Source organism: Gavia stellata, chromosome 4 (assembly GCF_030936135.1).
Source record: "Gavia stellata isolate bGavSte3 chromosome 4, bGavSte3.hap2, whole genome shotgun sequence".
In the NCBI taxonomy this organism is placed as follows: domain Eukaryota; kingdom Metazoa; phylum Chordata; class Aves; order Gaviiformes; family Gaviidae; genus Gavia; species Gavia stellata.
The window spans coordinates 40,603,539-40,629,338 of record NC_082597.1 but is presented as its reverse complement, the minus strand read 5'-3'; the positions used below and the strand labels follow the sequence as shown (position 1 = coordinate 40,629,338).

Genomic DNA, 25,800 nt, shown 5'->3' with positions numbered 1-25,800 from the left:
GTTGGGTGAGTCTGTTACAAAACTATTCCACACTACTCCACTTCTGATCAACTTTGTTATCTTGAATGCAACTCAGCATAATATATAAAATTAGTTATTATGGGGAAGTCTGCATGTAGTCAAATTGTTAAAGGATTTTTAAGTAATTTTGCAAGGTCTAATATTATCCCTTGCTCCAGACACAAATCTACAAATAGGAAAAGATTAGGTCTTGGCTTTCTTTATTGCCGACAGCATGGATTAAAGAAGGCATATGGCAGCTTGGGTGGAGCTGGGTTATGTTTTGTTTCTCTTCTTTCAGAAGTACAATTTTCTTTCAGCTGTCTCTCGTATGAGTTCTGAACCTGAAAAATCCTGGCATAATTCTCCCACAGCATTACTGTCCACAAAGGCATGTCATTTTCACCACGCCAGCCTAGCCCAGGCAGAATTTAGATGGGAAAAAATATATAAGTGGGTGAAGAATACATACATAAATTTTTAGTAGACTCGGAACCAAAAAATATAAAATACATGTGTGTGAGAAAGAGAGAGCAGAGTGTTTATTTTAGAGAATATTTATCATCTACAACTAAACATATCATGTGAAAGGCACATCCTTGACATATCTAGCTGCTACCCCATTCTCAGTGCAGGCTGGAAGAGACCTGAAAAGCCTTTCAGGTCCAGTAAGTACAAAGCTGGATTGGTTACATGCATGTCTTTATTGTTTGTCTAGCCTACCATTAAAGACCTTTAAGATTGCCATTTCCGTCTGAAGGGAGAGCTCCAGGCCCTCACTCAAACCACTGATCCCCAAATTTGTGACCTAGACCCAGTGCTTTCAAAGTTGGGGATCTAGAAGTCCCATTTCCAAGGATGCTGAGCATGTGCAATTCCTTCCCTTGACTTTTCCATAGATGCCAAGAGCTTTGAAAACAGAGTCACTTCAGCAGAAGTTTTGTGGCCTAAAGATAAATTTGTAAATCTAGGCTGTCAGGTCTACAGACACTGAAGGGGTTGATCTCCTAGGATCCCCCTGTAACTCACAGAGAGAGCTGGGTGCCCAAGAACATAACCTACATCGCTGTGTATTGAGAGGGTGCCCATAGCAGCAGAACCTGCTGAGAAATGTTGTGGCAAGGAATATGGACATCTCAGGGACTGAAACTTTGTACCATAAGGGTGTAATGATGTCCAGCCAGTCTGACAAGGCTGAGATTTATCTGTTATGATGTAAGTACATCTGTGCTTCCTAACAACACACTATGTGCTTTTATCCACTCACTCAGCAATTGAAACACATCTCCCATATTCACTGGCATGTGGGAGATGTAGGTTTGATACCCAGCTATGCCTGTGGGAAGTGAAACTGGTATTTTGTGGTGCTGGTAGAAATCTCTCAGTCCTTTGCTAGGTACTGAGCAATTTAAATATTAACTAAGACAGAGGAAAAATGAGAGCATGATTCAAGCCTTGTAGTTTACAGTTAATACTTTCCGATGGTCTCAGCGCTCCAATGCTGATCTCTTGAATATCTTAACACTGAACTATAGGTATCCTAACCTAAGGGTCTGCATCTGTCTTGCAATCCCTGCTTGGTGTGGTTAATATTTAATTATTCCATGAAAATCAGAAAAGCTTCAGTGGTCCAGTGTGACCTGCAGCAGTAGGACAGGAAGGTTGAGCATGTAAATTCACCACTCTTGAAGTGGAGGACAGGACGGAGTGGATACTTTAATGGACCTCAGTTCGAACCTCGGTGCCTTACAGCTGGGAGGGACTAGGACATACAAGGCCTTTGCGGAAGAAGCCATCAGACTTTGCATTTCTGCTGCTGAGACCAGAATTTGGCCCATAGTGACTGAAGTTTTGCCCTTAGCTTTGAAAAACTGATTGACAGTTTCTAAGTGAACTTAAGTCCAGGAAACAACTCGGAAGCTAACTGAAAACTGCAAGATGCATCCGAGAAGAGCATGGGGGAGATTTTGCCTGCCCTAGGAAGGGTTCCCCCTTTCTGATGCCAGAAAGCAACGCTGAAAAAGTGAGTGGTTTGTGTGGGGAAGAGTAAAAATTATCTTTAAAATTAATGCCAACCTTTGTAACAAGATACCTCATATTGCTCTAACTGATCCAAGTACAATAGCTATGCTATGAGACAGGTTTTGCCAGTCTGCAGTTACGTCTTACCAGAAATACCCCACTTCAAAATTACTCTCTCAATCTCTGTATTTCAGCTCCCCAGAAAGTTTCTGAGCTGAGAGCCGGTGGTGGTGGCTGGCTCAGGTCTCTGCGAGTGAACTGGCTGCCCCCTGCGGGAGACTGGGAGAGGTATCGCCTGCTCCTGTGGAACCGCTCGGTCTTGGTGCTCAATGCCACCCTCAAGAAGGACACCACGGAGTACCTCATCCACGATGTGGGCCTCATCCCGGGGAGGCAGTACGACGTGGACGTGGTTGTAGAGAGTGGCAATTTGCAGAGCAAGACCAGCTGCACGGCGAGAACAGGTCAGCGTGCTCATCCGGGAAGTGTGAAAGTGCAAAATGTTCAGCTGGGCTTTGTGGAGAATCAGGAAAAAGTAGTACTTGGGATGTCACAGATGAATTTCACTATTAATACAGTAAAAAGGAGCTCCCTTGTGAGAAACAGAAATAATTATTTTTAGCAGTTCTATGAAAAGTTTCAGGGTTATTTTTGTGGTAAATATATTGTTAGTGGAAGTTTTGGGAATTATATCACCATTCTGTCATGACTGAGGCATAACACTACAGGTATAACATTTCACTGTTACATTTTGTAGCTGATTGCAGGCACCCTATGTAGTTCTTTAAAAAGAGTAATATAGATTTTCCCGTATTGTTCATCAGTATGCTCAGTGGCAAACTGGTTTACTTGCCAGCTTGTATAACTAATGGGTATCAACAGTGTTAACTAAAACTTGCTGAGGTGTATGTTGGTGTGGCTGTTGCATAATGTCCCAATTCTTGTTCCTGTGCTCCAGAAAAAAAATGGGGTTAGCCAGTTGAAGTCAGCCTTTCCAAAGGACATCCTTATACACTGCAGTGACATTTCTGGAATTCTTTTGGAGCATGCTAGTCAAAGCCACATCTGATTGCTTCAAACTTAAAAAATAGTTGTAATATAATTGTTAACGGTTCTGCTCTGTGAATGCAAAATAAGTGCAATTCAGAGGACAAGAAGACTTGGAGGAGTAGTATCAGCAAGGCTCAAGCCTGAGCCTTATCTCACAGGAGAATGTGAGATAAGGTAGGGCCACCCTCCTTTATCCTCACACTTCCTGGTGCCCGCTTTTCCTACTACACCCTTACCTGTCATTCCCCGAGGTCTTCATTTTGTTGATTTTGTACAATCACAAGTCCAGTAGACACTACAGAACTGAAGCTTTCTCTAACTTCTAGCCAACTTGATCAAGGAAGGCAGATTCTCATCTTGCTTGCTTTGATATATGTTGCAAATAATTTAAGTTTATGGTATTATTTTTACTTGACACAGCTAAGTGATTAGAACATAGTCCAATAAATAATATCCAGGAGTGGGTGTATCACAATTGTATTTGACCCACAGTCAGGTACATAATGTACCTGTTATGAAGCTTAGGTATTAAGCTCTATTCTGACTTAAATTTCGCTTATGTAAACCCACAGTCTTGGAAAGTGAGTTGGATTTCAGTGCAACAGGGACAAAATCAGATCAGGGGACTACATTAGGTAACAGATGCCCTCTGTGTGCATGTATGCACACACACACGAACACACAGAGAATTTCACTGACCAAATTTTGTCTTTTATACCACTATAAGTTTGGAGTGTCTCCCAACTTCACTGAGTTATGAACCAGTGCAAAATCAATGTCACGCTGACCCTATAATTTGCATCCTTGTTTGTTACAGCTAAATTGGTGTAGATCTATTTTATGGTATAAATGTTTTATATCCCTGTCTAGCACCTACAGTTCAAGAGAAGGCTCACTGACTTCACTGCATTTTCATTCATACTAAAATATATATCCTGGCATAAGTTTAAACCTAAGCATTACAGCCATAATGCATTGCTGAAGTCTGCTGCTACAGCCCTTTACTGGAAGAGTAGCACAAATACTAAATTTGTAAGATTGGCTTCCTAGATAAAGGTAAAGAATCTCCTCTTGATTACAAATACTCTGTTGCCGTCACATTTCTGTCTTACAGAACACATTCCTTATAGCAGCTTGAGATACGACATGAGTGTTCCCTACAGAGGGACTCGTTGTGATATTTGTGTACTTTTACAGCTCCGGAGCCTGTTCTCCATCTTCGTGTGAAGCATGCTAATGAATCTTCACTTAGTGTCATGTGGATGACCCCTGTTGCAGAGTGGGACAGCTATGTCGTTTCACTGGGAGACAGGGATCTTACTGTCATAAAAAAAGGCCTTGCAAAAGAAGCTAAGGAATTCACTTTCACTGACTTGGTACCTGGAAGAAAATATACAGCTACCATCACTACCATTAGTGGGATTTTAAGCAACTGGACTTCAGTGGAAGGAAGAACAGGTATCATCCTGTCAAACTATTTTAATCTTTACTTCTGTTAACCATTAACAACTTTTTTTGCTTTGTAGTGAACTGAATGAACTCAGTGTCTAAAAATCAAAAGTCTTGAATTTCTATTTGTTTCTTCAATAGAAAAGTTACGTTTCTGAGTCTCTCATTTCTGACTGTCTGTTATCTTGCAGTGTTTATTTAAGGTTTTGGGGAAATGGATATGTAATTCTTAGCAAAACAGTTTTCTGAAATATTATGTCACGTCTGATCAATCTACATTAGCACAAGATTCCATATAAGAAGAACAATTTTCACTGGGTATATTCAGGAAGGTCACTTCCTTGATTCAAAGCATTCATCATCTGGGAAAAAACCCACACCACCACAGAGGAAAATGTTGCTTTAGGGGGAACATTCCAAGGTTGACAGACACAAAACATATGTGACCTTGAAAATGTATTTTGAATCTCTCTGCTCTTCTGATTCCAAAATCTGTATCTATTACTTAGGATGATGACTGTGACACAAGGAAGGTCCCATTCCCACCCCCTGCAGGGTGCTATATTTTGTGCACGTGTACAAGTTTTAAACCATATGTGTTGCTTTACTCTGCTTGACTTACGCATTCTCCAGGGCAAGCAAAGTTTAAATGTAGCTCTGGTCTAGCATAGCACAGGGAAAACCAAGCTGCTAGTGTATGAATCTAATCATTCCTATGGCTTGATAGTGGTCCTTACTAAAGTGTTGTAACTCCTTCCAAGGCCTGAAAAGTTTGACTTACACTTTCATTTCCCTGCTATGTGATTAGATAGCTGGGATTTCACTTTCTTCTATCTTACACCCCTTTAGGAGGCCTATTCAGGCATGAAGGTTACAGTGTCCCACTTCACTAATACGAATTGAAATTACGCTTGAAAACACATCAGACAGGGCATAGTGTGTCAGCATTACATTCCAAGTGATAAAGAATGAACATCAATGAATTTGAAAGTAGGTCTTAATAAGCATTCCAGACCTCTAAATCTTCTTTTCAGTAGGACAACATACTAGGCTTGCAAAATATTGCTGTAAATATGACAGAAATAGGTCTTACATGCTTCCCAGATTGGTCAGCTTCCAGTGAAGCCTGAGGTGTCACTGAAAGTGCCTTTAGCACAGAAATCTGGTGCTTCTGTTTCTTGTTGGACCTTGCTATGTTATGACAGTATTATAAAAATCGTGGGATTTTTGATTCCGTTTTATATGAACCTTTTTTTCAGCTATGTGCCTAATTTTCTAGCTTTTGTTAACGATTGCTAATCCAGTGTGCACGCTATGTGTGCAAAAAGGTTGATAAGAAACAAGAGATGAAGCTTGCAATCACGTTTTGCCAAGTAAACGGTTCTTTATTTCAGTTGTGCTTGGTCATGTAAGCAGAAATACTTAGAAGGAAGTAACTGTATTTCCTTGCTTTGACCAAATACTGTCAAATTAAAAAAAAATATAATATTTTGGGTAAAATTTGTGCTAGATATTTCATTCCTTTCTGTTCTTTCTTTTTCCTTTTTGGTCTGGCTAAGTTCACCAGCTTGTACTTAGATAAATGTTGTGTTAGTTTAATAATTAATTCATCTTTTGATGTTAGAAAAGTTAGTATCCTGCAGATCTTCTGACGTAAAAAGTAAAACCAAAACCAACCATCTCAGCCCCAAAATTAAAGGATCTGACACTTCTCTGAGGTATAGATGGCTGTGCCTGAGGTATTCATCAAACTAGTTTGCCGTTTAATAGGAATGAGAGATGGGCAGTAGGAGAGAAAAGGGAGAATGAAAGATACAGACTATATTTGAAATAGTTATCACAAAACCAAGTGATTTTCTAAACTGATGGCTTTTGTTTAATGGTATTTATAAAATGCCATCTCTTCCCATTCACTGATCTCAAATCATTTTCGTCTGACTGAGAAAGCTGTGCTAAAGCCTGCAAGCCTTTCTGTGCCTTAGATAGTTTCCCATAGACCACATCCCATCAGACAGGAAGCAGTCCACAGTTAGATTATTTTTAGTCCTGTTGAGTCTGGCTGCAAATTGGAATGTTCTTTTGATGCACTTCCTCAGTGTGACTAAACTTGGGTTATTTGGGGGATTTTGCTTTGTTTTATTTTGTTTCTCCTCAGTAACATTATGACTTTTTTTTTTGCAGTTCCAGCCCAAGTGACTGGTCTGACCGTGGCAAGTCAGGGATCAACGAACAGCTTGTTCACCAACTGGACAAGAGCGCTGGGTGATGTAGACTCATACCAAGTGCTACTGATTCACGAGAATGTTGTCATTAAAAATGAGACTGTTCCCAGTGAAACCAACAGATACCACTTCTATCCCCTGAAACCTGGAGGACTCTATTCAGTTGTTGTGACCACTGTCAGTGGGGGGATATCTTCAAGGCAAACGATTGCGGAGGGGAGGACAGGTAAAAAGGAAAATAACTCCAGCATGTCTTTTGTCAGTTCCTAAAAGCTGAATTTATTGAAGAGAATAATCTTGTGATTAAGCCACTGGACTGAGAATTCATAAACACAGGAGTTTCAGCCATATAATTCCTGTGTGTGACCTCAGGCATACTGTGGGTCCAGATTCATGTTAACGTAGCTTTAGGGAGCTACCTGTTCTGGGTACAATGGGAACGCTGTACAGCAGGATCACTCCGCAGTGAAGACAAAAATATGCCCTGAGAGTGATGTACAGCTGTGGTGGGTGAATCACTCCTTGGAAGAGACTTTCTTGTTCCATTGACTAGATGGCACCATAGGGTGATTGCTCCTTAGTTACGTGCGCAAATTAGCTGCCTAAAGGTGGTGGGATGAATTTGTGTCTCAGTTTCTCATGACCCATTCTTTTTCTCCCATCCAACATTAAAGAATGTCCACCAGGGTTAATTACTCATTATGAGGCCCTTCTATACTGCATAGGACAGGATTTACTATTGCATCAAATTCTAAGTTTAATGGCTCACGAAATGTAATATCAGTCCTTTGGATACTGAAATAGAGAGAAAAATTGACAACATGGTTCAATTTCACTCTTTATGTGAATTTGGCAAAGTCCAGGCATTCTGCAGTTTGCCGCAATGTTCTCCTTGAAAACAACTATTTTCAGGTAAAAAAAAAAAAAGAAAAATAATTGGAGAAGAATAACACTAAAAGATTTAAAGTACATAGACATCTTGTAAAATCTTCTAATATTTTTGAATCTGACAGCTGATGGGCAGCCCCTCTACTGAGGTAAGTCAGTTCAGTGCATCAGAGTCCAGTGAAAATGTGGCAGTTCATTATGATTAAGTCTGCCCCTGTAATAACTAATAATTTTGTACCTGAGTGATTGTAGTTCTGGCAATGTGGAGCCTTAGAGCTCACCTTGCTGGCTTAAAAAACAAATTACATTCATGTTTTGGCCACTAGGCGTCAGAGAACTCATTGTAAATGAAACACACTCTGCTATGGGCCTCAACTTCATACAAACCTCAGTAGTTATTGCTATTACTGATGAAAGGCAATTTGAGAGCATAACTCATCTTTTGGGATTTTAGAAGTGCTGCGATCATGCTGCCAAAGACAATTTCCTTCCCTGTTTTCCACAAAGCAGATGAGTGCTGCTGAGTGGGAGTCAGCGCAGAGCTTCTCAGGAGTCCCAGACTGCTTATTTTACAGGTTGGCATTCCAGGCATTCTCACAACAATAGGAATTAGCTAGTTAAAGCTCTTCTGGTTTTTCCTCTTTGTTGCACAGTTCCTTCCAGCGTGACTGGAGTAACAGTAAATAACTCAGGTCGCAGTGACTACCTCAGTGTTTCTTGGCTGCCAGCTTCTGGAGATGTAGACAATTATTTGGTAACACTCTCTCACGATGACCAGATTGTTCAGACTCTCACCATTTCCAAATCCTTCAGTGAATGCTCCTTCAGCAGCCTTACTCCTGGGACACTTTACAATGTGATGATAACCACGAAGAGTGGGAAGTATGAAAATTATTCCTTCAGCCAGGAACGAACAGGTAAATGGAGCCTCTGAGCGAATAGCGTTACCATAACCACTTTGTATAGCCATTATCAATGATCTATCAATATCTGACCAAGCTGGGATGGGTGACTAGGGGTTGGAGCGTCAAACCGTAAAATTACAGCTTTACAGACTTAGTCTTATTCTTATGCCCCTACTGCTGCTTTATGTCATACAAAATTACTTTAACATGAATAAAAGTCATGTGTCAGTCCTTGCGAGTGAGCAGAAATCATGTATCAGTTTTGGCTCAAATGCATTTTCCTGCCCTTAGCCCCTCTACTTGGCTCTTCGAGTATATCCTGAACAGGATAGGAGCTAACTACTAAAATATTAATAAGGTGTCACATAAATGAGTAACACCCATGTCTATTGTTTTTGGTCATGTAACACCCACGTCTATGGCTTTGATCATGCAGTGTTCAAGGAGAATATAACAGGAAAAGAGATATTTCAGAGAAGGGTGGCAATAATGATGGAAAACTTCTTAAAACTTCCTCAAACATTTAAAAGACTGAGACTTTACACTTGGTAAACCAGTAGAATAAAAGAAAGATGGTAACGGATGTTAAAATTACAAAGGGTATCAAATTAGTGCAATTTTAGTCTTCTCAAGATGTAAATGAAAATCCAAGGGACAGCCATTTAAATGAGGAGAAGCAAATTCAGGACTAGTGTGAACCTGTAGAACCCACTGCTATAAGCAAAACTGAACAAGTTCCAAAAGACCAAAAATTGGAAAGGCAAACTATTGTCATATGACGTAAAGCAGCCTGGAAACTGCAGAGTTACTATTTTAGAGGGTACAGTATTGCTTAAATCCATGTTGTGGCCTTTTTGCAACTTCCTCAGAAAAGTCTGGTAATTACCACAAATATAGTCCACTACAGCAACTCCTGTTACTTCAGGAAGTTATTGCTTTCTGAATCTTTAATTGTGTTTTTTCTTTCAGTCCCTTCAAGTGTTCAGGGACTTACTGTCAGCAATTCAGCCAGAAGTGACTGCTTGAAGGTGTCCTGGTTACATGCCTCTGGATATTTTGATAATTATGAAGTGATCATCAAGAACAACAATGCTTTCATCCAAACGAAAAGTGTCCCAAAGGATGAAAATGAATGTGTGTTCACTAACCTCGTCCCAGGGAGGCAGTACAGTGTCACAGTCACCACAAGGAGTGGGAAATACGAAACTAGTGAAAGGGTCTATGGCAGAACAAGTAAGTAAATACCCCAGAAATATCCTGAAACACTCCAGGATTTTTTTCTGTTTACCATAGCTGGGCTCAAAAATCGCATATGATTTTAACATAGGATGTTGAGTGCGACGCTTTGAATGCGTGTCATTCCAAATATGGAAAGCAGTATTTAGTTTATGACCAATGTTTAAGTTACAGATATACAGAAAGTGAAAGAAGAGACCTGTGCTGTGAACTTGAAAAGCAAATCTTTAAACATGGAAAACTGAAAAACAGTTGTACAGATTTCCACATATGCTATGCCAGAACATACAAGACATTTTTTTTCTAGTCATGGAAATGTATAAGGAAGAAGACAGGCTAGACCGTCTATCACTCTACTCAAATTACCTTAAGAACTGGAGTTAGAGAGCATGGGGCAAGAGTGGTAAGGTGGCTAGTTGTGAGCTGGCATGTAAACCAATGAGCCATGTTAAGAAACCAAGGTTATCAACACAGATGTAGCACTGGGCAAAAATAACTGACCTGCATTTGGCAGGATTTGGGAACTGTGCAGCGTGGTCCTGCCTCACATAGATGGCTTGCCTTGGGTCTCCACTAGCTCACACCGCTTTGCGCCACATTTGTTGTAATGCAGATCCTACTCAATTTTTGCTGGCTGTGCAAACTCCCTGCAGGCTCCTTTATTATTTGTTTATTATTTTTATGCTGATAGATTGTGGAGTCCCTGCTCTGAAATGGGACCTTCCAGTGTTAGATATGGTGCAAACCACAAACATCAAGCGTTGCAAATGAGTGCAATCTACTGCTTTTCCTAGGGAACTGAATGAAATGTTTTAGCTCAGGAGCATGGCATCAGAGCTGTTATCTTTTTGCTGTAATCTGGTAACTGAGAAGTTTCCTATCTTTCTTCTCACCTCTTCAGTGCCAGAGTCAGTGAAGGAACTGACTCTTAGTAACAGAAGCACAGAAGATCTGCAGGTAACTTGGTCAAAGGCTGAGGGGGATGTTGATAAATATGAGATTCAGCTCCTCTTCAATGATATGAAGATCTTCCCACCCATTTTCCTTGGGAACACCGTTGAGGAGTATTGGTTCACAGCTCTGACTCCAGGACGTCTATACAAAATTCTTGTCTTGACAATCAGTGGAGATGCACAACGTGCTACTTTCATAGAAGGCCTGACAAGTAAGAAATAATGTGATATTTAAAATGTGTTGAGGCTTCTCTAGAGGAAAGAATGAGGCACAGAAAATCAAGGGAGAACCATGATCTTATTTGAGCTTTTGTAACACTGGCACAAAGATAGCAGTTCTCATTGAAAAACACAGTAGTGCGTCAGCTAACTTGATCTGTGCTTAATAAATGTCACAGGCACCAATATTTGATTATTGGCAGTTAATTTGATTTGTTGCATAGGAATGGTATTGAGATGTCAGTGTTTGGGTTTCTGTAATTCCCATGCATGCCAGTTGTTTGCTTAGTATGTCTAGCTAAATCACTTAAGCTATTTTACGCCTCTGTTTACCCACCTGAAATGAATGGATGAGATTATAACTCCAAAATGCCTAAGTAAGTGTACATAAAGAGCTTTGATTTTCTGAGATGTTTCTAAAGCATCATTCAGAAAAGAGGGAGGTTATCCAGATAAAAGGACATACAAACTTTTTTTCTGTTTAACTTACTTTTTGTTTACTTTTCTTTCTGTAAACACATAGAATTGCTTTTCTAAAATGGCACAATCCTACACAAATGCCTTCAGCTTTACCCATGAGTGAAATTACTTGTACCTGTAAATGCTCTTTGTCCTTTGAAACAATTGCTGTGGCTATAAAAAAGTAGGAATTAAAAATCAAACAGGGAATTTGTGAGCAGGTGCCTTTGTGTTCCTTTTTTCTCTAGTTCCAAGTGCGGTCAGAAACATTCATGTGTCACCTAACGGCATGACAAACAGCCTGAAAGTGAGCTGGACTCCTGGAGGTGGAGATGTTGATTCCTACACAGTGACTATATTTCAGCAAAACCATCAGCTTGATTCCCAGAGTGTCTCCAAACACGTCTCTGAGCACATGTTTCACAAATTGGAAGCTGGGGAGCAGTACTGGGTGGTGGTGCAATCTAACAGTGGCACCTTGCACAACAGCTTAGCAGCTTTTGGGAGAACAAGTACGTTTCTTTTGAGACAAGGAGCAAGTTGCATTATGTCTTCCCAGAAGCTGACCCTTATTTAATAATGTTTATGAATGTACTGTTGGGTATGGGGAGACCCAGACTCACGGGAAGTTTTTATCTCAAAGAGCATGAGTCCTCGCTTTTACAAACACTTAGGCCTGGCTCTGTTAATACCAGTGAGATGTGTCATGTGAGTAGCTTTACCTGGTTAAATGTGTGTGGAATTCAGGTCCCCAGCCCAAAGTGTGCCTTTATAGGATGAACGTAGCTCCAGCCCTCCTCAGTCCTGTGCCTGTACACATCTGACACATACATCTGCAGGGCTCTGTGTAGTCAAATACTGTGGTCTAGCAGAGCCCATTGCATGGTCAAGGCTCGTTAGACAATGTATTGCCCCAATATACTGCATGTCAGGACACACAAACAGTGGAACACCTTGTTTTTAATCCATCCTCTCTCTTCAGCACCTGCATGTGTTTGCTGTTGCCATGACTTTTGTGCAACAGCTGCTGGCTATCATTTTCTATTCTGTGCCACTATTTTGCTCCAATTTATCACTTCTTTATTTTTCAGTTCTTCACATGCCTTTCTTAACTGTTTCGGTCGGTTCATCTCACTCTCCTTCTCCCTCTTTTCATGATAGTTTATGTATATCTCTTGCTTCTTCATGCCCTGTTCAGATGTCCATGATGCTCTGTAAGTTCATCTGATTGTATTTATGTCTAGGAGTTATTTGCTTGTGCAAACACATGCACAGATGTCCCTTTTCCCACAAGTGAACATGCAAATGTATAAAGATATCGTCTATTGATTACTCTATTCATGTTGTGTATTGAATGGTCCATATTTCACCTGGTAATGATCTGCCTTTAATTGTTGCTTCCAGTTCCAGCCTCTGTCCAGGAATTATTAGCCCATCATGCTTACAGCAGTCATTCCTTGTTAGTAACCTGGCAGAAGGCTCCTGGTGTGGCTGAAAGATACGACATTCTGCTCTTGAATGAGCAAGGAATCCTCCTGAGCAACAAATCAGAGCCAGCTACTGCCAAACAGCACAAATTTGAAGATTTATTAGCCGGCAAGAAGTATAAAATACAAGTTTTGACAGTTAGTGGCGGGCTCTTCAGTAAACGAGCAGAAACTGTTGGTCGAACAGGTAATTAGAACTTCTCAGTTTGTTTATAGCTCCCTCAGTCAGATATCATTAAATACATGAATCATTTGTATATCCCGATTCTGGAAAGATTCCAGTAGGAACAGACTCCAGATATTTATGCATCATTTTTCCTGATATGTGAATCTGAAATTTGTTAGCATAATAATGTGGCCATAGTTCATAATAAGGATATTGAACGAAAGTGCTGAATGCTTCCCCCAGTCTATCTGTTACGGAACCACCTGAACAATTTATTGTCATCAAGTTTTTAATTCAGAATCTCAAGGCTCTTAGCACAGGATTTGACGTTAACACACACCTCTAAACTTAGAGCCAAGTCTTGCAGTCTTTACTCAATTAAAGCTTCTTGTAGCAACTAATGGACAGTTCTGTGTGAGCACAGGCTGATGAACCAGGCCTGCTGGGAAATACAAACATTGTATTGGAGAGACTCAGCAGCACCTCATAAATGCCTTCCCCTTGCTTCTGAAAGTTGATGTTGACATTACTTAGCTACTTGTGGCTTAATTGACATGTATTCCAGCCATGAGTTGTTACTTTATTAAAGGTTCAGCTTAGTGGCTAGACACTTTGATATTTACTCTTGCATTTATCCTTCTTTTCAGTTCCAGCAGCTGTCACAAATCTGAAGGTCACAGAGAACACCACTGACCGACTGTCCTTCAGCTGGACCACCTCACAGGGGGAGCTTGATTCATATGACATCTTCCTATACAACCCAGACAAGTCCCTTCATGACAGGATTTCAGGAGAGCAGCACCTCCAGCAATGTTCATTCCAGAACCTGCGGCAAGGCAGGATTTATCGAATGGTGATTGTTACCCACAGCGGAGACCTCACTAATGAGTCATCTGTCTTTGGAAGAACAGGCAAGAACATCTAAGAAAATCATCTATCTCCAGTGTGGTGCTAATGAGGGCCACCAGTGAGCTGATCTGAGTCTGATGTTCATGCTAGATTAGAGCAACTATTAGAAATATCAAATTTGGCTCTTATACATGAAAAGCATTAGATAAAGAAGAAGGTAAATTCTGAATGATGTGGTTACAAGAGGAAAATTGAAGCAATAGTTCCCAGGTACTCGAGTCAGGAGAAGGACATCCCAATGTGTGCTGTGTAAGACTTAAAGAAAACAGCTGTTTCCCATCCTAAAAGCAATATTGGTCTATCAGTGGAAAAGACAGAAGGCAATGCAAGTAGGGTTAATGGGGTGGACGATATACCAGTGAAGTAAAACTTGTTTCCCTTGGGGAGCTCTGGCTGCAGCTCCATGTTTGTTTAGCCACACGTGGGAAGCAGAGTTTCCTAAGCAGCTCTAGCAGCCCTGACACTCTTTGAAACCTTTCTTTATCTGCTGAGGTACCATATAGTAACTACTGTGTACCACTGCCTCTGCGCTTTCTTTGGCTACCTCAGAACTGCATGTTTCCAGACACTGGGAAAAAGCTGCTTAACATTTGCAAAACTCTCTATTATAAACATTTCAGCCTCTTTTGGGGACAGAGGCAGCTCAAAATAAGAAAACAAACTTTTGAGATATACTTCCTGATGCTTCCTGGCTTTTTGGCCAGCTGTGGTGGTGGCCTAGTTTATTACATGGCTGTCATTACAGGCTAAATGTAAGGTCTGCTTGACCTTGTTGCTTCTCCTCACCCTAAGGATGCTCTACATAAAGTAATATTCATCCCCTTTTTTTCAGTACCAGCCCCAGTTGTTGGTCTGAAGGCATCCAACCGAAACATGACAGACAGTCTGTGGTTCACCTGGGGTCCAGCAGCAGGAGATGTTGACTTTTATGAGCTGAATCTTTACAACCCGAATGGGACACAGAAAGAAACATGGCACAGGAAAGACCTGAAAGAATGGCATTTCCAGGGGCTCATTCCTGGCAGAAAGTACACTCTGGTTGTGGTGACTCACAGTGGTGACCTGACCAACACAGCGAACGCTGAAGGAAGAACAGGTAAGAGACACAAAAGCTTTGAGATTTTTGTTTAGTCCCATCTGTCAGAATTCATATTAGTTCACAACTATGCAACAGAGTTATTCTGAGGGAGGTTTTATTATATGAGTCACTGAAGGTGTAAAGATAAAAGGATATCCTTAAGGGTATTAAACCAATGGAGTGTGATTTTGTTCAGCACTGTTTTTTTTTCAAAGGCTCAGCAATATATAATGTCTGTGAAAGTCACCACATCAGTGCTGATGCAGTAACTGGCTGTGTACATGGGATAATATAAACCACTTTGTGATGCATGAAGAAAATAATGCATGTTTGATCTTATTTGTCTTGTGTAAAAATTTGTTAAGAATCTCTTTTCTTTCCCTTTTATTCCCCCCTTTCTGTGTAGCACCCAGCCCTCCCAACACTGTATCCTTTACTGATGTTGCAAACACTTCTTTATCAATCACTTGGCTGGGTCCTCCAGACTGGACAGACTATGACGATTTTGAGTTGCAGTGGCTTCCAAAAGATCCCCTCACAGTATTCAATCCCTACAGCAGCAGCAAATCAAAAGTACGCATCATCTATGGCCTGCGACCAGGAAGACTCTATGAGTTCAGCGTCAGAACAGTCAGTGGCGACAGCTGGAAGACATACAGTCATTCACAATCTGCAAGTGTGAGAACGAGTAAGTAACGATTATTTCCATTGCACTCTAACACTGAGCTGGAGAAAATGCAAAACTGTTGAATCTTACCAATTCCTTTCACAGTCAGGAATTTCCATTAATAAATTCATGAATGACTGATGAGGAATTCAGCTAGACTAAGCCCTTGCTGTGTGCAAGGTCAACTGTTTAAAGATTGAAAATGGATATACATTTGCAATCTTCACATCCAGAGTGGGGCTGTTTGGTTGCAGAGCCTGAATCAATCAGTTTCAGGGGTAAAATAAGGCTGAATATCCAAACTTCTCTGACACTGGGGACAGTAAGATATTGAAATAATCAAAATGTTTCTGAACGATCAGACAGGAAGGATGAATGAAACCCTGCTGTAATAGGTTTGAAACTGGAATTGGAGTGTTTCACTGCTCTGTGTTTCTGTCTGTGTCTGTGGATCCACATCATGTCTAGCTGTCTCTAGCAACCTCAGTAGCAGGCTGATTTGAAAAAGTGACCTGGAATTGTAAAAATAACTGAGCCTTGGCAAACCCTCATGTCACTTGGGGTGGGACACATCTCCGAATTGGCATCTATGTTTAGTAAGCTGAGTAGCTCTTTAGACTTCATTCAGCATATTAATTAGAATGAGATCATAGCTACCTCTTTCACCTGTATTTAACCACTTAAATGTAGGTGTCTGCCATCTGAAAGTGAAATCCCATCCTTGTTACATGTTGCACGTTATAAATGGTGCTCCAATATTACATGGATAAAGCATACTTCTGTGGTATGCCTTAGTAATATGGACACACCACATGCTACCCAGAAAACAGATCAGTCATGAGATGACAGTATTAATATTGACTGATACTATTGACCACATGTAACCTCAAGTAAGTTGTAATGGAGTTCTAGAAATCCATTGCTTTCCAGTGTTGCTATTCTTGTTAAGACTTCAGCAAGTAGTTTTGTTTTCACAATTACTGAAGCTTCACAAACCTGAGAGGCTGATGTCACTAGATCCAATTTCAGATGGCTAAAATGAGTAAGACTGCCTTGCCTAATAATCAGACAGCACATATGTGCAGGAGAGGTGGGAATTCTGGCTCCCATCCTTCTGCTCTGATCAAATGGTTGATACACAATCTAGGGGCTGTGGGGTGAGCAGAGTGCATGATGCCTTTCCCTTTTCCCACTGAGCTTCAACTTCTCAACATTCCTCTAGAACCAGACAAGATACAAAGTCTTCATTGTCGGCCCCAGACCTCTACTGCCATTGCATGTTCCTGGACTCCTCCGGATTCTGACTTCGATGGGTATAGCGTCGAATGCAAAAAACTGGACACTCGTGAAGTGGAATTTTCTAAAAGGATAGATAAAGACAAATCTCTGCTTAATATCATGACCCTCGTTCCCCACAAACGATACTTGGTGTCCATCAAGGTGCATTCTGCAGACATGACGAGTGAAGTAGTTGAAGACAGCACCATCACAATGATCGACCGTAAGTCGAATTCAGAGTTGCCATGAAGGGAGGCAGTGAGCAGCAATAAGCGATTGCTTGTGATGGTTAGACAGCAAAAGGAGTTCTGAAGTCCACAGTTGCCAGTGTGTGGCACTCATAATCTGGTGGCCAAAATAGGATGAACCTGTCCTTTGGTCCCTGTTGTGACAGGCAATGCAGGATTTTAACTGTATTGCCTCTCATTACATTGTGAGACCTGCTTATTTGACTCATTCATGAAATATAGCCTGAGAAACATGAAAAATTATCCTGTCACTCTGATGTTCAACACCAAAGATGTACTCGTCTTCCCACGCCTTTAATTGTCCTCATGGTTGCTGCTTGGCTTCCTGTGCCTGACTGTTTCCCCTCACAGACGGTAGCCATCCTCAGCAAAAAAGATCCCTCAGTAAGGACGATGGATTGTGGCACTGGGTCCTCTTTGGGCTCTCTATACGCTCTTCTGAGATGCTACCTGACCAAATCACCTGTAGGAGTTAGACCTGAGGGAAGATCACAGATTTGCAAAGCGTGTGCTTTGAAACAGCTTCTGCAGTTTCTCCACCCTTAGGCTGCTGAGTGGAAGATAGTGACAGCACCTGCTGGTGCCTCTGCACTGCCAGGCATCACTGCAGTCAACAGCCTGCCATTGCTGGCCCTAGAGCTGCTCCAGTTTTTGCAGTACCTCTGGATTCAGTGGCACAGCACAATGCAGGGGCCTGAACTGCTCCAGGGCTAAACTTCTCAAAAATGACAGGATGGACAGGAGGCCTATTCAGGGATGCCTCTATAGCTGCTTATTAAAAGCCATATCTGTGTGAAATGCTAGATCATAGAAATTATGTTTGGTTTGGGAGCTAGTGAGCTGAGCTACAGAGTTCAGTCACCAATCCACCTTCTCCCTTCCCCCATCAATTGCCTTTTAATTGCAACCATGTCATCTCCTTCCTTTACCACAAAGGATGCTACAAATTCAGTAATAGTAAGAAGTAGCTACTCATGTCACAAGAAGTTAGACTGAGTCCTATTTGAAGGTTAGCTGTTTCACATTTGTTCTTACTTGTTTTGAACACTGCTGCCCTCCCAGGCTCTGGTTAACACTGGAGGCCCTACCTCAAGGGAACACAAAAAATTGCAGGAGGCTTTGTAGATCTAAGAGGTTTAGGTAAACAACATATAAATGTGTGAATTATTGGTTCTTTTTGCAATCTAAAACGTTTTTAATTTTAGCCACCTGCTTACATACTCAATATGTTTCCCATACATGCAATATAGTTTCAGTAATACAGATTTTTAAAAGATGCAGCAATACAGAATTTTAAAATCCCCACTTTTGCTGCACTGGTTCTCTGAAGGTTTTTCCCTGTGTACTTCACTTTCCAGATTAGTTCTGCTATGTCACTGTTTGAGGTATAGCTTTCTATCATACGAAGAATATTTCCTATGGAAATTCTGCAGTCAGTCTGGAAGATGGTACTCTATAGTTGAATGCTGTTTCTGGCTGACTCAGGGCTGTTCCTCTGGAAAAGGAAGCGGAAATTTAGATGCTTAATATAGGTAACTTCCTGTAGTGAGTGTGCTACGTCGCCTCCAAATACCTGGCTTAAACCTGTGTCAGTTTTAGCAGCTACAATTTCTGATTTCATAGATTCAGCAAGACTTTAATGCATTTCCATGTGGGCTTCTGGAGGAATTCCTACCAAGGAGCTGCCACTCTTACTATAGTTAACTTACTGCTGGCTTGTTTCATCCTTTGGCAGTTTCCCTGTGGGAGGTGAAGACACTTTCTTGATTGCAAAGAGAATAGAACCAGAGACTTGGGTCCAGTCAGCTGAGCTTTATTAAGAATTTTATTTCCCTTACTGGGTCTAGCTCACAGCAAATGCATAGATAATGCTTTTCTCTTTTTTTTTTTTTAATTACTCAGGTCCCCCTCAGCCACCTCCAGACATACGAGTGAACAAAAAAGAGGTGCTGATTACCAAATCCTCCATCAACTTTACTTTTAACTGCAGCTGGTTTAGTGATACTAATGGAGCTGTGAAGTACTTTACTGTGGTTGTGAGGGAGGCTGACGGTAAGTGTCATGATTTAATACCACTCTCTCTATAGCCTATAGGAGTTACACGGGGAGGTACACTCCCATCACTACACAGCAAAGGAGCTTGTCCTCATCTAGTGACTGAGTTTCATAAAGGTTTTGGATCTATACCTGCTCCCTAGCCTGGGGACTTAGAAACTTATTCTTCTCCTCAGAGGGTCTGTAGCAATTGCAGAGCCAGAAGCAGTAGTTAGCTTCTGTACTCTAGATATATTCTGTACTCCTGTATATTCAGGAAATTTCCACAGTAGGAGACTTACGTTGGATGCTATTGGCAGTGGACACAGGATAAACTGCCTTGCTGTGCACAGACAAAGGTAGCATCCCCCAGGTGGTGCTTGCATACTGAAGAAAATGACTTTGCATGCAGCACTGTGAAACAAAACAGCAATTGCCTTTGTAGCATGCATGTAAAGTTCCCTCTCTGCAGTTGACCTATATGTGACAAAACCAATGGATTTCTCAACAATTAATACATTGTTTTTAGAAGGCTTCATTTACTGGCATGCCAGGACATATTTTGTGACCCCCAGGAAAGTTTCTCAATCTCTCTGTCCATCAGCCTTTATGGGAAAAAAGCACAGATAATATTTCCACTGTCTACTCTGTCATGTTTGTGCAGACTATAAAGCTCTTTGAGAAAGGGATTACTCATTGCCATGGTTTTGCCCACCTGAGTCTTTTACACATTATCATGAGTTTCCATTCAGGGGACTCCTGTCATTTCCTATTGCAGCTTTTTTCTCTATACAGAAGACTTGTCAGTGTGTGTAAATTTTTTTTTACTTGCTTTTTGAAATAGCTGGTGATAGGATCCAGGATTCTGGATCACAGAGATTCCCACCAACAGGACAGAAAAAAATGTCATAGCATTGAATTCGATCTGCGCATACCTATTGCAGCATTGTATCTGGAAAAGGTGCACTAAGGTCTTGTGAGGAAATCTGTCTGAAGTTCCCCAGAAAAATAATAGCAAGATTGGTACTAGAAACAAGTTACCCTAACCACTGTAGCTTTGTATTCACAAGGTAGCCTGTGCAACCTCCAAGGAATGCTAGGAAGTTGGATAAGAATATGTCTGTCAACAGCTTGAGCCTATAAACTGCATCACATTAATGGCTGCGGTATGTAAACCTTCTGTCTTTCTCTGCACGATGCAGGTAGTGAAGGACCAAAGCCTGATGAGCAGCACCCATTACCTTCCTACCTGGAGTACAAACACAATGACTCTATACGCATCTACCAGACAAATTATTTTGCCAGTAGATGTGCTGAAAACCCTGACAGCGACTATAAAAGCTTTGAAATTAAGCTTGGAGGAGAAATGGAAAATCTGGGAGGAAGGTGTGATCCAGATCAGCAAAAATTCTGTGATGGACCTCTAAAGCCTCGGACTGCTTATAGGTTAGATTTATGTTGGTAGTTGTGCTCTGTCACGTTGTTATGCATGGTGTTGTCTGGATGTGTCATACACTTGAGCCTCTGTAGATTAGTAAGTGCGGTTTATGATGTTCTTTGTGTTTTACTGTGAATTTATGAAAGCTTTATCCATGCCCCCATTCCATAGGTATGAAACAGTCCTTCACTAGCATGGGAATGATACAATTAATTGTGCACAAAACTTAGTGCAGTGAATAGGCTTATTTATTTCCCTCAACTTGATGGGGAGCCCTCCTATAGCTGCTAAATCTTTTTTTGGGAAGACTTAAGACCATCAGCTAAGTCAGAAGAGTACTTAACAGGAGAAGGCAAGGATGCTTCACTCGGTCTGTTTGGCACCTCTACCCCACACCCGATCTTTGGAACAAGGTAGAAAAACCTGGAGGTTATTCTAACCTGTGGCACCATCCTCAGGTTCCAGAGGTAGGCCTGGGTTAGCTGTAGGGTGTGGAAGAGGGTGACTGCCAAGACCAGGCTCAGCAGTTACGCAAGCTGTGAGACCAAACTTGAGCTCCAGTGCAGCTCAGTCACACTCCCGCAGGCAAACGCTCTCCCAAGAAGTCTGCAAGCTGCTCACTGCACAGCCACATGGACGGAAGGCACGTACCAGGCAGTGCACATCATGCCTCTCAGCTTCTTCATCATCATCAAGACAGTGCTACCCTGCCACAGTCTGCTCTCATTAGGGCACATTTCCCAAAAATTCTGTCTGGGAAATATCCATGTTACCAGGAGAACCAAGAGGACTGAACATTTCTTTATTAGCGCAGCCCCGTCCAGCCATGTGGAAGGAAAATATCTCCCCACTAAAGAAGCATTTCTAAGTGCTCTCCCCTCTGCAGCTTCTGCTAGTCCTGCTTTCAGGGATGGTCAGGCTGTGCGTGCCAGCAGCCAGAGCCCCATCCATTACCTCTGCCACGGTACCGCAGAGCCCTCCATCTGTACTAGCTGGATTCTCCCAGCTGTAGTATTTAACTCAGGCCCCTTTATTAAGGACTGTCTGTGGTCAGTGGAAAGGTTTTAGTTATCTCTAAGGGGCAAATGAGTTCTTACTTTTCTGCTGTCAGTTCTGAATATCTGTTGAGCTCTAACTATAACAGTACTGTTTTTTTAGGATCAGCATACGGGCTTTTACCCAGCTCTTCAGTGAAGACCCGAAGGAACTCCCTAAACCTCTATTTGCAGACACTTTCTTCTCTTTACCGATCACTACAGAGGCAGGTTAGTTTCAGGCTTGTTTTTCAATGACTGTAGCACATGATTATATGTTGTGCCTCAGAACACTCTGGTATCTAGAAAACTTTGCAAGGAGTGAAACAAAAACAGATTGTTGTGCATGTCCTGAAGGCTGCTCTGAAATGAAGCTGGAGCCATGGCTTATCCAGCCTTACTTTGAAAATTCAGAGGACTGCTTGATGGAGCTGCTGACAGTAAAGGAAAGGGTGAATGCTCAGTGAAGCTATCACCAAGAAAACTTCGAAGTGCAAGAGAACCAAACTCCTATATAATGGATCTGTGCTTTCTTTTACTGTGGTTGGAAGTGAAAGATTTTGTGTGATGTTCAGAAAAAATGAGGACAGAAAATCAAGGCCAGGTTTTAGTTAAGCCTTACGTTTCCTTGTATTTAACCATTTTCTTTAGCTGATAATAACATATCCCCTGAAAGTTATTGATGATTTGATTCTTCATATCTTTTCCTCAAGATATATAAATACACTGTTTTGTTTCTAGAGCCTCTGTTTGGAGTTATTGAAGGTGTGAGTGCTGGCTTGTTTCTGATTGTAATGTTAGTGGCTGTTACTGCTTTATTTGTCTGCAGACAAAAAGTTAGGTAAGTTGAATCCCTTTATCAGTCTCTGTCATTGACATCAGGTCAAATTATTCATTTAAGCAATACAATATTGAAAGCATAACTGTAAAATTGGAGGAATGAGCTGAACTATTCAACAGATAAAATCTATGTCCCCCAACATCTGTACACACTAAGTATAGAACTAATGACTTAAATATTAAGAGTTCTATATATTCTTGATTCGAATACCTACTGATGTTAGTCAGAATTATCTCATAGAAGATCCTTGTAACTTCTAGTTTTCAGTAGGAGTCTGAATATTTCTGAAAAAATGGTTTATTATTCAAACTGAATGTCTTTTGTCAGAAATGAAATGTTTCAAATTAATTTCATCTGCACTGTAGATGGGAAGCTCTTGAAACTGTTCATTTAGATGTTATCATTTCAGTTCAAAAATCTTAAGGTGTAACATTACCTCAGTGTCCAAAAGATTAGTTCGAACTTTACTTCTCATTTTTTTGTCGATTATAGTTGTATATTTCACGTTATAGATGAATCTTAAATAGTGAATTGTAAGTATGTTTTTAAAAAGTGAAATACTCTGTCTCAACTTTGAAAAAAGCTTTATCCATTTAAAGCATTTTGCATGACTGAAAGAGATATGACATTATTGATATGAAATTCCTTGCGGTTTCTGAAATAAAAAAAAAAATCAACATTTCCATTACACGGGAAGCTCTGAAAATCTGAAATTCAGGTCTTTTACTGATACAAGATTAGGTCTATTTTGTTTTGAATTTGCTTTTCAGATGCCAGAATATCACATTTAAAAAAATCTCTTTTCTGACTAGTTGTAGCTTTTAGCCAGAATGGATTTACCCTTTAGCAATGCTATTCTTAGGCTCTATGAACAAATTCAGTGTATTCCTCTATATGCCATCCAAAAAAAAAAGAGACATAAATCATTAGCAATAGTAAATAAAGTCTGCTTTTGCATGTATAGACTTGCACACTCCTAACCATCAGTACGTAGTGACATATAGAGCACGAACAGAGTGCAGATTGATGTGTTTTCCACCTTGCACATCTCATTGCATTTTTTTAGTGTAGATAAACTTCAGATAAAGGGTGGTTTCTTGTTGTGACTTATATAGCCAGCAGGACTGCAAGTACTGGTATGGTTTTCCCTTATCATACATAAAGAGAAAGTGTTCTCTAAGGGAGGTGTGTTGAAGGAGGAGATGGCAGTGAAAGGGTGAAAGGCATCACTAACCGTATGGAGTCAGTACCACTTCTGCAGCTTTCCCAAAGCCCACTGTGGTGCTGTCACTTACTCCTGCTATGAACCTGGGCATTTCCTGGAGGCCTGGTCTGCAGAGTCTGAAAATCTACCTACATGTTCCTCTCTGCATGTAGAGAATCAACCAATTTAGGACCTGACTTAACATAGGACACCCTCCTTAATGATAGGCTGGGCTGTGAGTGTTTCAGAGTAAGAAAAAAGTCTTACCGCATGTGCACATGCATACACTCCGCATCACTAATACCAAACTAAAATACAAGAAAACTCCGTGCCACAGCTAAGAGCAATGTCACATGATCAGAGCCACAAATCAAAGCAGACTTTCTCAAATTCCTTTTTTCCAACTTAATAATGTAAGTTATGTTATTGGTAGCTTTTATCAGTATCGGAAGATAACAGTAAAACACAATACCTTCCTTTTTATTCCAGCAATGGCCACGAAAGACCTACATCAAGGCTGAGCATTCGCAGGGACAGACCACTGTCAGTCCACCTGAACTTGGGGCAAAAAGGGTAAAATCAAAAGTTTTGTTTCTAAGAGCACTATTTTAACATGGCATCATGGATGAACAGTCACATCTGGTCACTCACTGATGAAGTGTTTCTTTTTTTTTTTTAAATCATTTCTAGGAACAGGAAAACTTCCAGGTAAAAAGAAAAAATTAATACCTAAAAAAGCTTCTTGATAACTAACTGGATAAATTATGACTGTGATTCATCCTGTGATTTTCTTCCTCCTGTTGAATATTTTAGTCCGATCAAAGTCAGTCATTTTGAAGCACACTTCACCAAACTTCAAGCAGACTCCAACTACCTCCTGTCCAAGGAGTATGAGGTGGGATCCTAATCTAGGCAAAGGACTTACTTTATGAGGGGGTGGGCTGGCTGAATTGATGGGTTAATGCATTAGAAAGGCCTGCATTTGTTTGTCTGACTCACAGAAATCCAAATAAGTTTGAGAGTCTCACCTGAACTCCACTTGTCCTAATGCAGAACCCAGCTCTTCATTTGGCATAGCATCTTCTGGTTGGCAGCATCTGCCTGATACCTATCTGGCTGAGGTCAGGCGCATTCATTTGTGTGGCACATCTGTGTGATAAAGCATGGAAAGCACCTTCCAGCCATGTGCTTGCTTTAAACCAGTATGATTACCGATTTATTTCAGTTTGTTCTTTTAAAAAAACACCCATTCTCTGTCCATGGCCTTTGAGAGCTGATAAGCACTGTGTCCCCCTGTGTTGTCACATCCTTTAATTACTTTCACCTCACATTTTATTCCTACTTTTTTTTGCAGGACTTAAAAGATGTGGGTCGAAACCAGACATGTGACATAGCACTTCTGCCAGAGAACAGAGGGAAAAATCGATACAATAATATATTGCCCTGTGAGTTTTAGGTTTGGTTGTGTAATATTACATCACAACAGCTATTTTTCACTTTTTTCAGCAAGCCTAGTGGAAAAGAGAGTGCAGCCAATCCCTTCCCTCCTTCCTGTCAGAGATGAAACACCTCTGCCAGGTCAGGTTCTGGTGCTTGGAGTCAGATGATGTATGGCCCTGAATGGTTTCACACAGACCAGTAATTTCATTTGACACTAGAGATGTAATGACTAGCTTTCAGTCTGGAGAGAAAAAGCTCCAGCTATTATGGGCATTCAGTCACTGATGAAAACAAGAGTAGTAGAAATAACAGTAGGATTGTTTACATATAGGGTGTCATCTGTTCAGTGCTTTTTGGCAACCTTGCCAAATCTTTCGTCTTTAGAGGACACAGCAAACCTAATATACAATGTAGAGCTGGTGTGGTTCTGCATGGTAAGACACACATGTGAGTTTAGCCCTGTTCTCCTGAGGCAAGACCTGTCATTGAGAGTTTCCCCCTTTAATCTGCTATCTGCCAGTTTTGGAGGTAACACATGCTGTGCATTGAGGAGGAACACCACACACTGCCCTG

The 25,800-nt window shown here is 41.0% G+C and overlaps 1 protein-coding gene across 2 annotated transcripts in view; it reads left to right on the top strand.

Annotated features, from left to right (window-relative positions):
* The window catches only part of PTPRB (protein tyrosine phosphatase receptor type B), a 66,004-nt gene that overhangs the window by 26,488 nt on the left and 13,716 nt on the right, over positions 1-25,800 (top strand). For both annotated transcript variants that reach the window (XM_059817008.1, XM_059817009.1), the window contains exons 8-27: positions 2,217-2,486; positions 4,270-4,530; positions 6,703-6,969; positions 8,285-8,548; positions 9,506-9,769; positions 10,674-10,937; positions 11,652-11,915; positions 12,808-13,077; positions 13,704-13,967; positions 14,798-15,061; positions 15,450-15,731; positions 16,933-17,211; positions 19,139-19,288; positions 20,473-20,716; positions 21,867-21,973; positions 22,484-22,583; positions 24,277-24,360; positions 24,478-24,495; positions 24,601-24,682; positions 25,142-25,232. In XM_059817008.1, the coding sequence (XP_059672991.1) occupies positions 2,217-2,486; positions 4,270-4,530; positions 6,703-6,969; positions 8,285-8,548; positions 9,506-9,769; positions 10,674-10,937; positions 11,652-11,915; positions 12,808-13,077; positions 13,704-13,967; positions 14,798-15,061; positions 15,450-15,731; positions 16,933-17,211; positions 19,139-19,288; positions 20,473-20,716; positions 21,867-21,973; positions 22,484-22,583; positions 24,277-24,360; positions 24,478-24,495; positions 24,601-24,682; positions 25,142-25,232 (4,089 nt within the window). The remainder of the gene's footprint in view (positions 1-2,216; positions 2,487-4,269; positions 4,531-6,702; positions 6,970-8,284; positions 8,549-9,505; positions 9,770-10,673; positions 10,938-11,651; positions 11,916-12,807; positions 13,078-13,703; positions 13,968-14,797; positions 15,062-15,449; positions 15,732-16,932; positions 17,212-19,138; positions 19,289-20,472; positions 20,717-21,866; positions 21,974-22,483; positions 22,584-24,276; positions 24,361-24,477; positions 24,496-24,600; positions 24,683-25,141; positions 25,233-25,800) is intronic.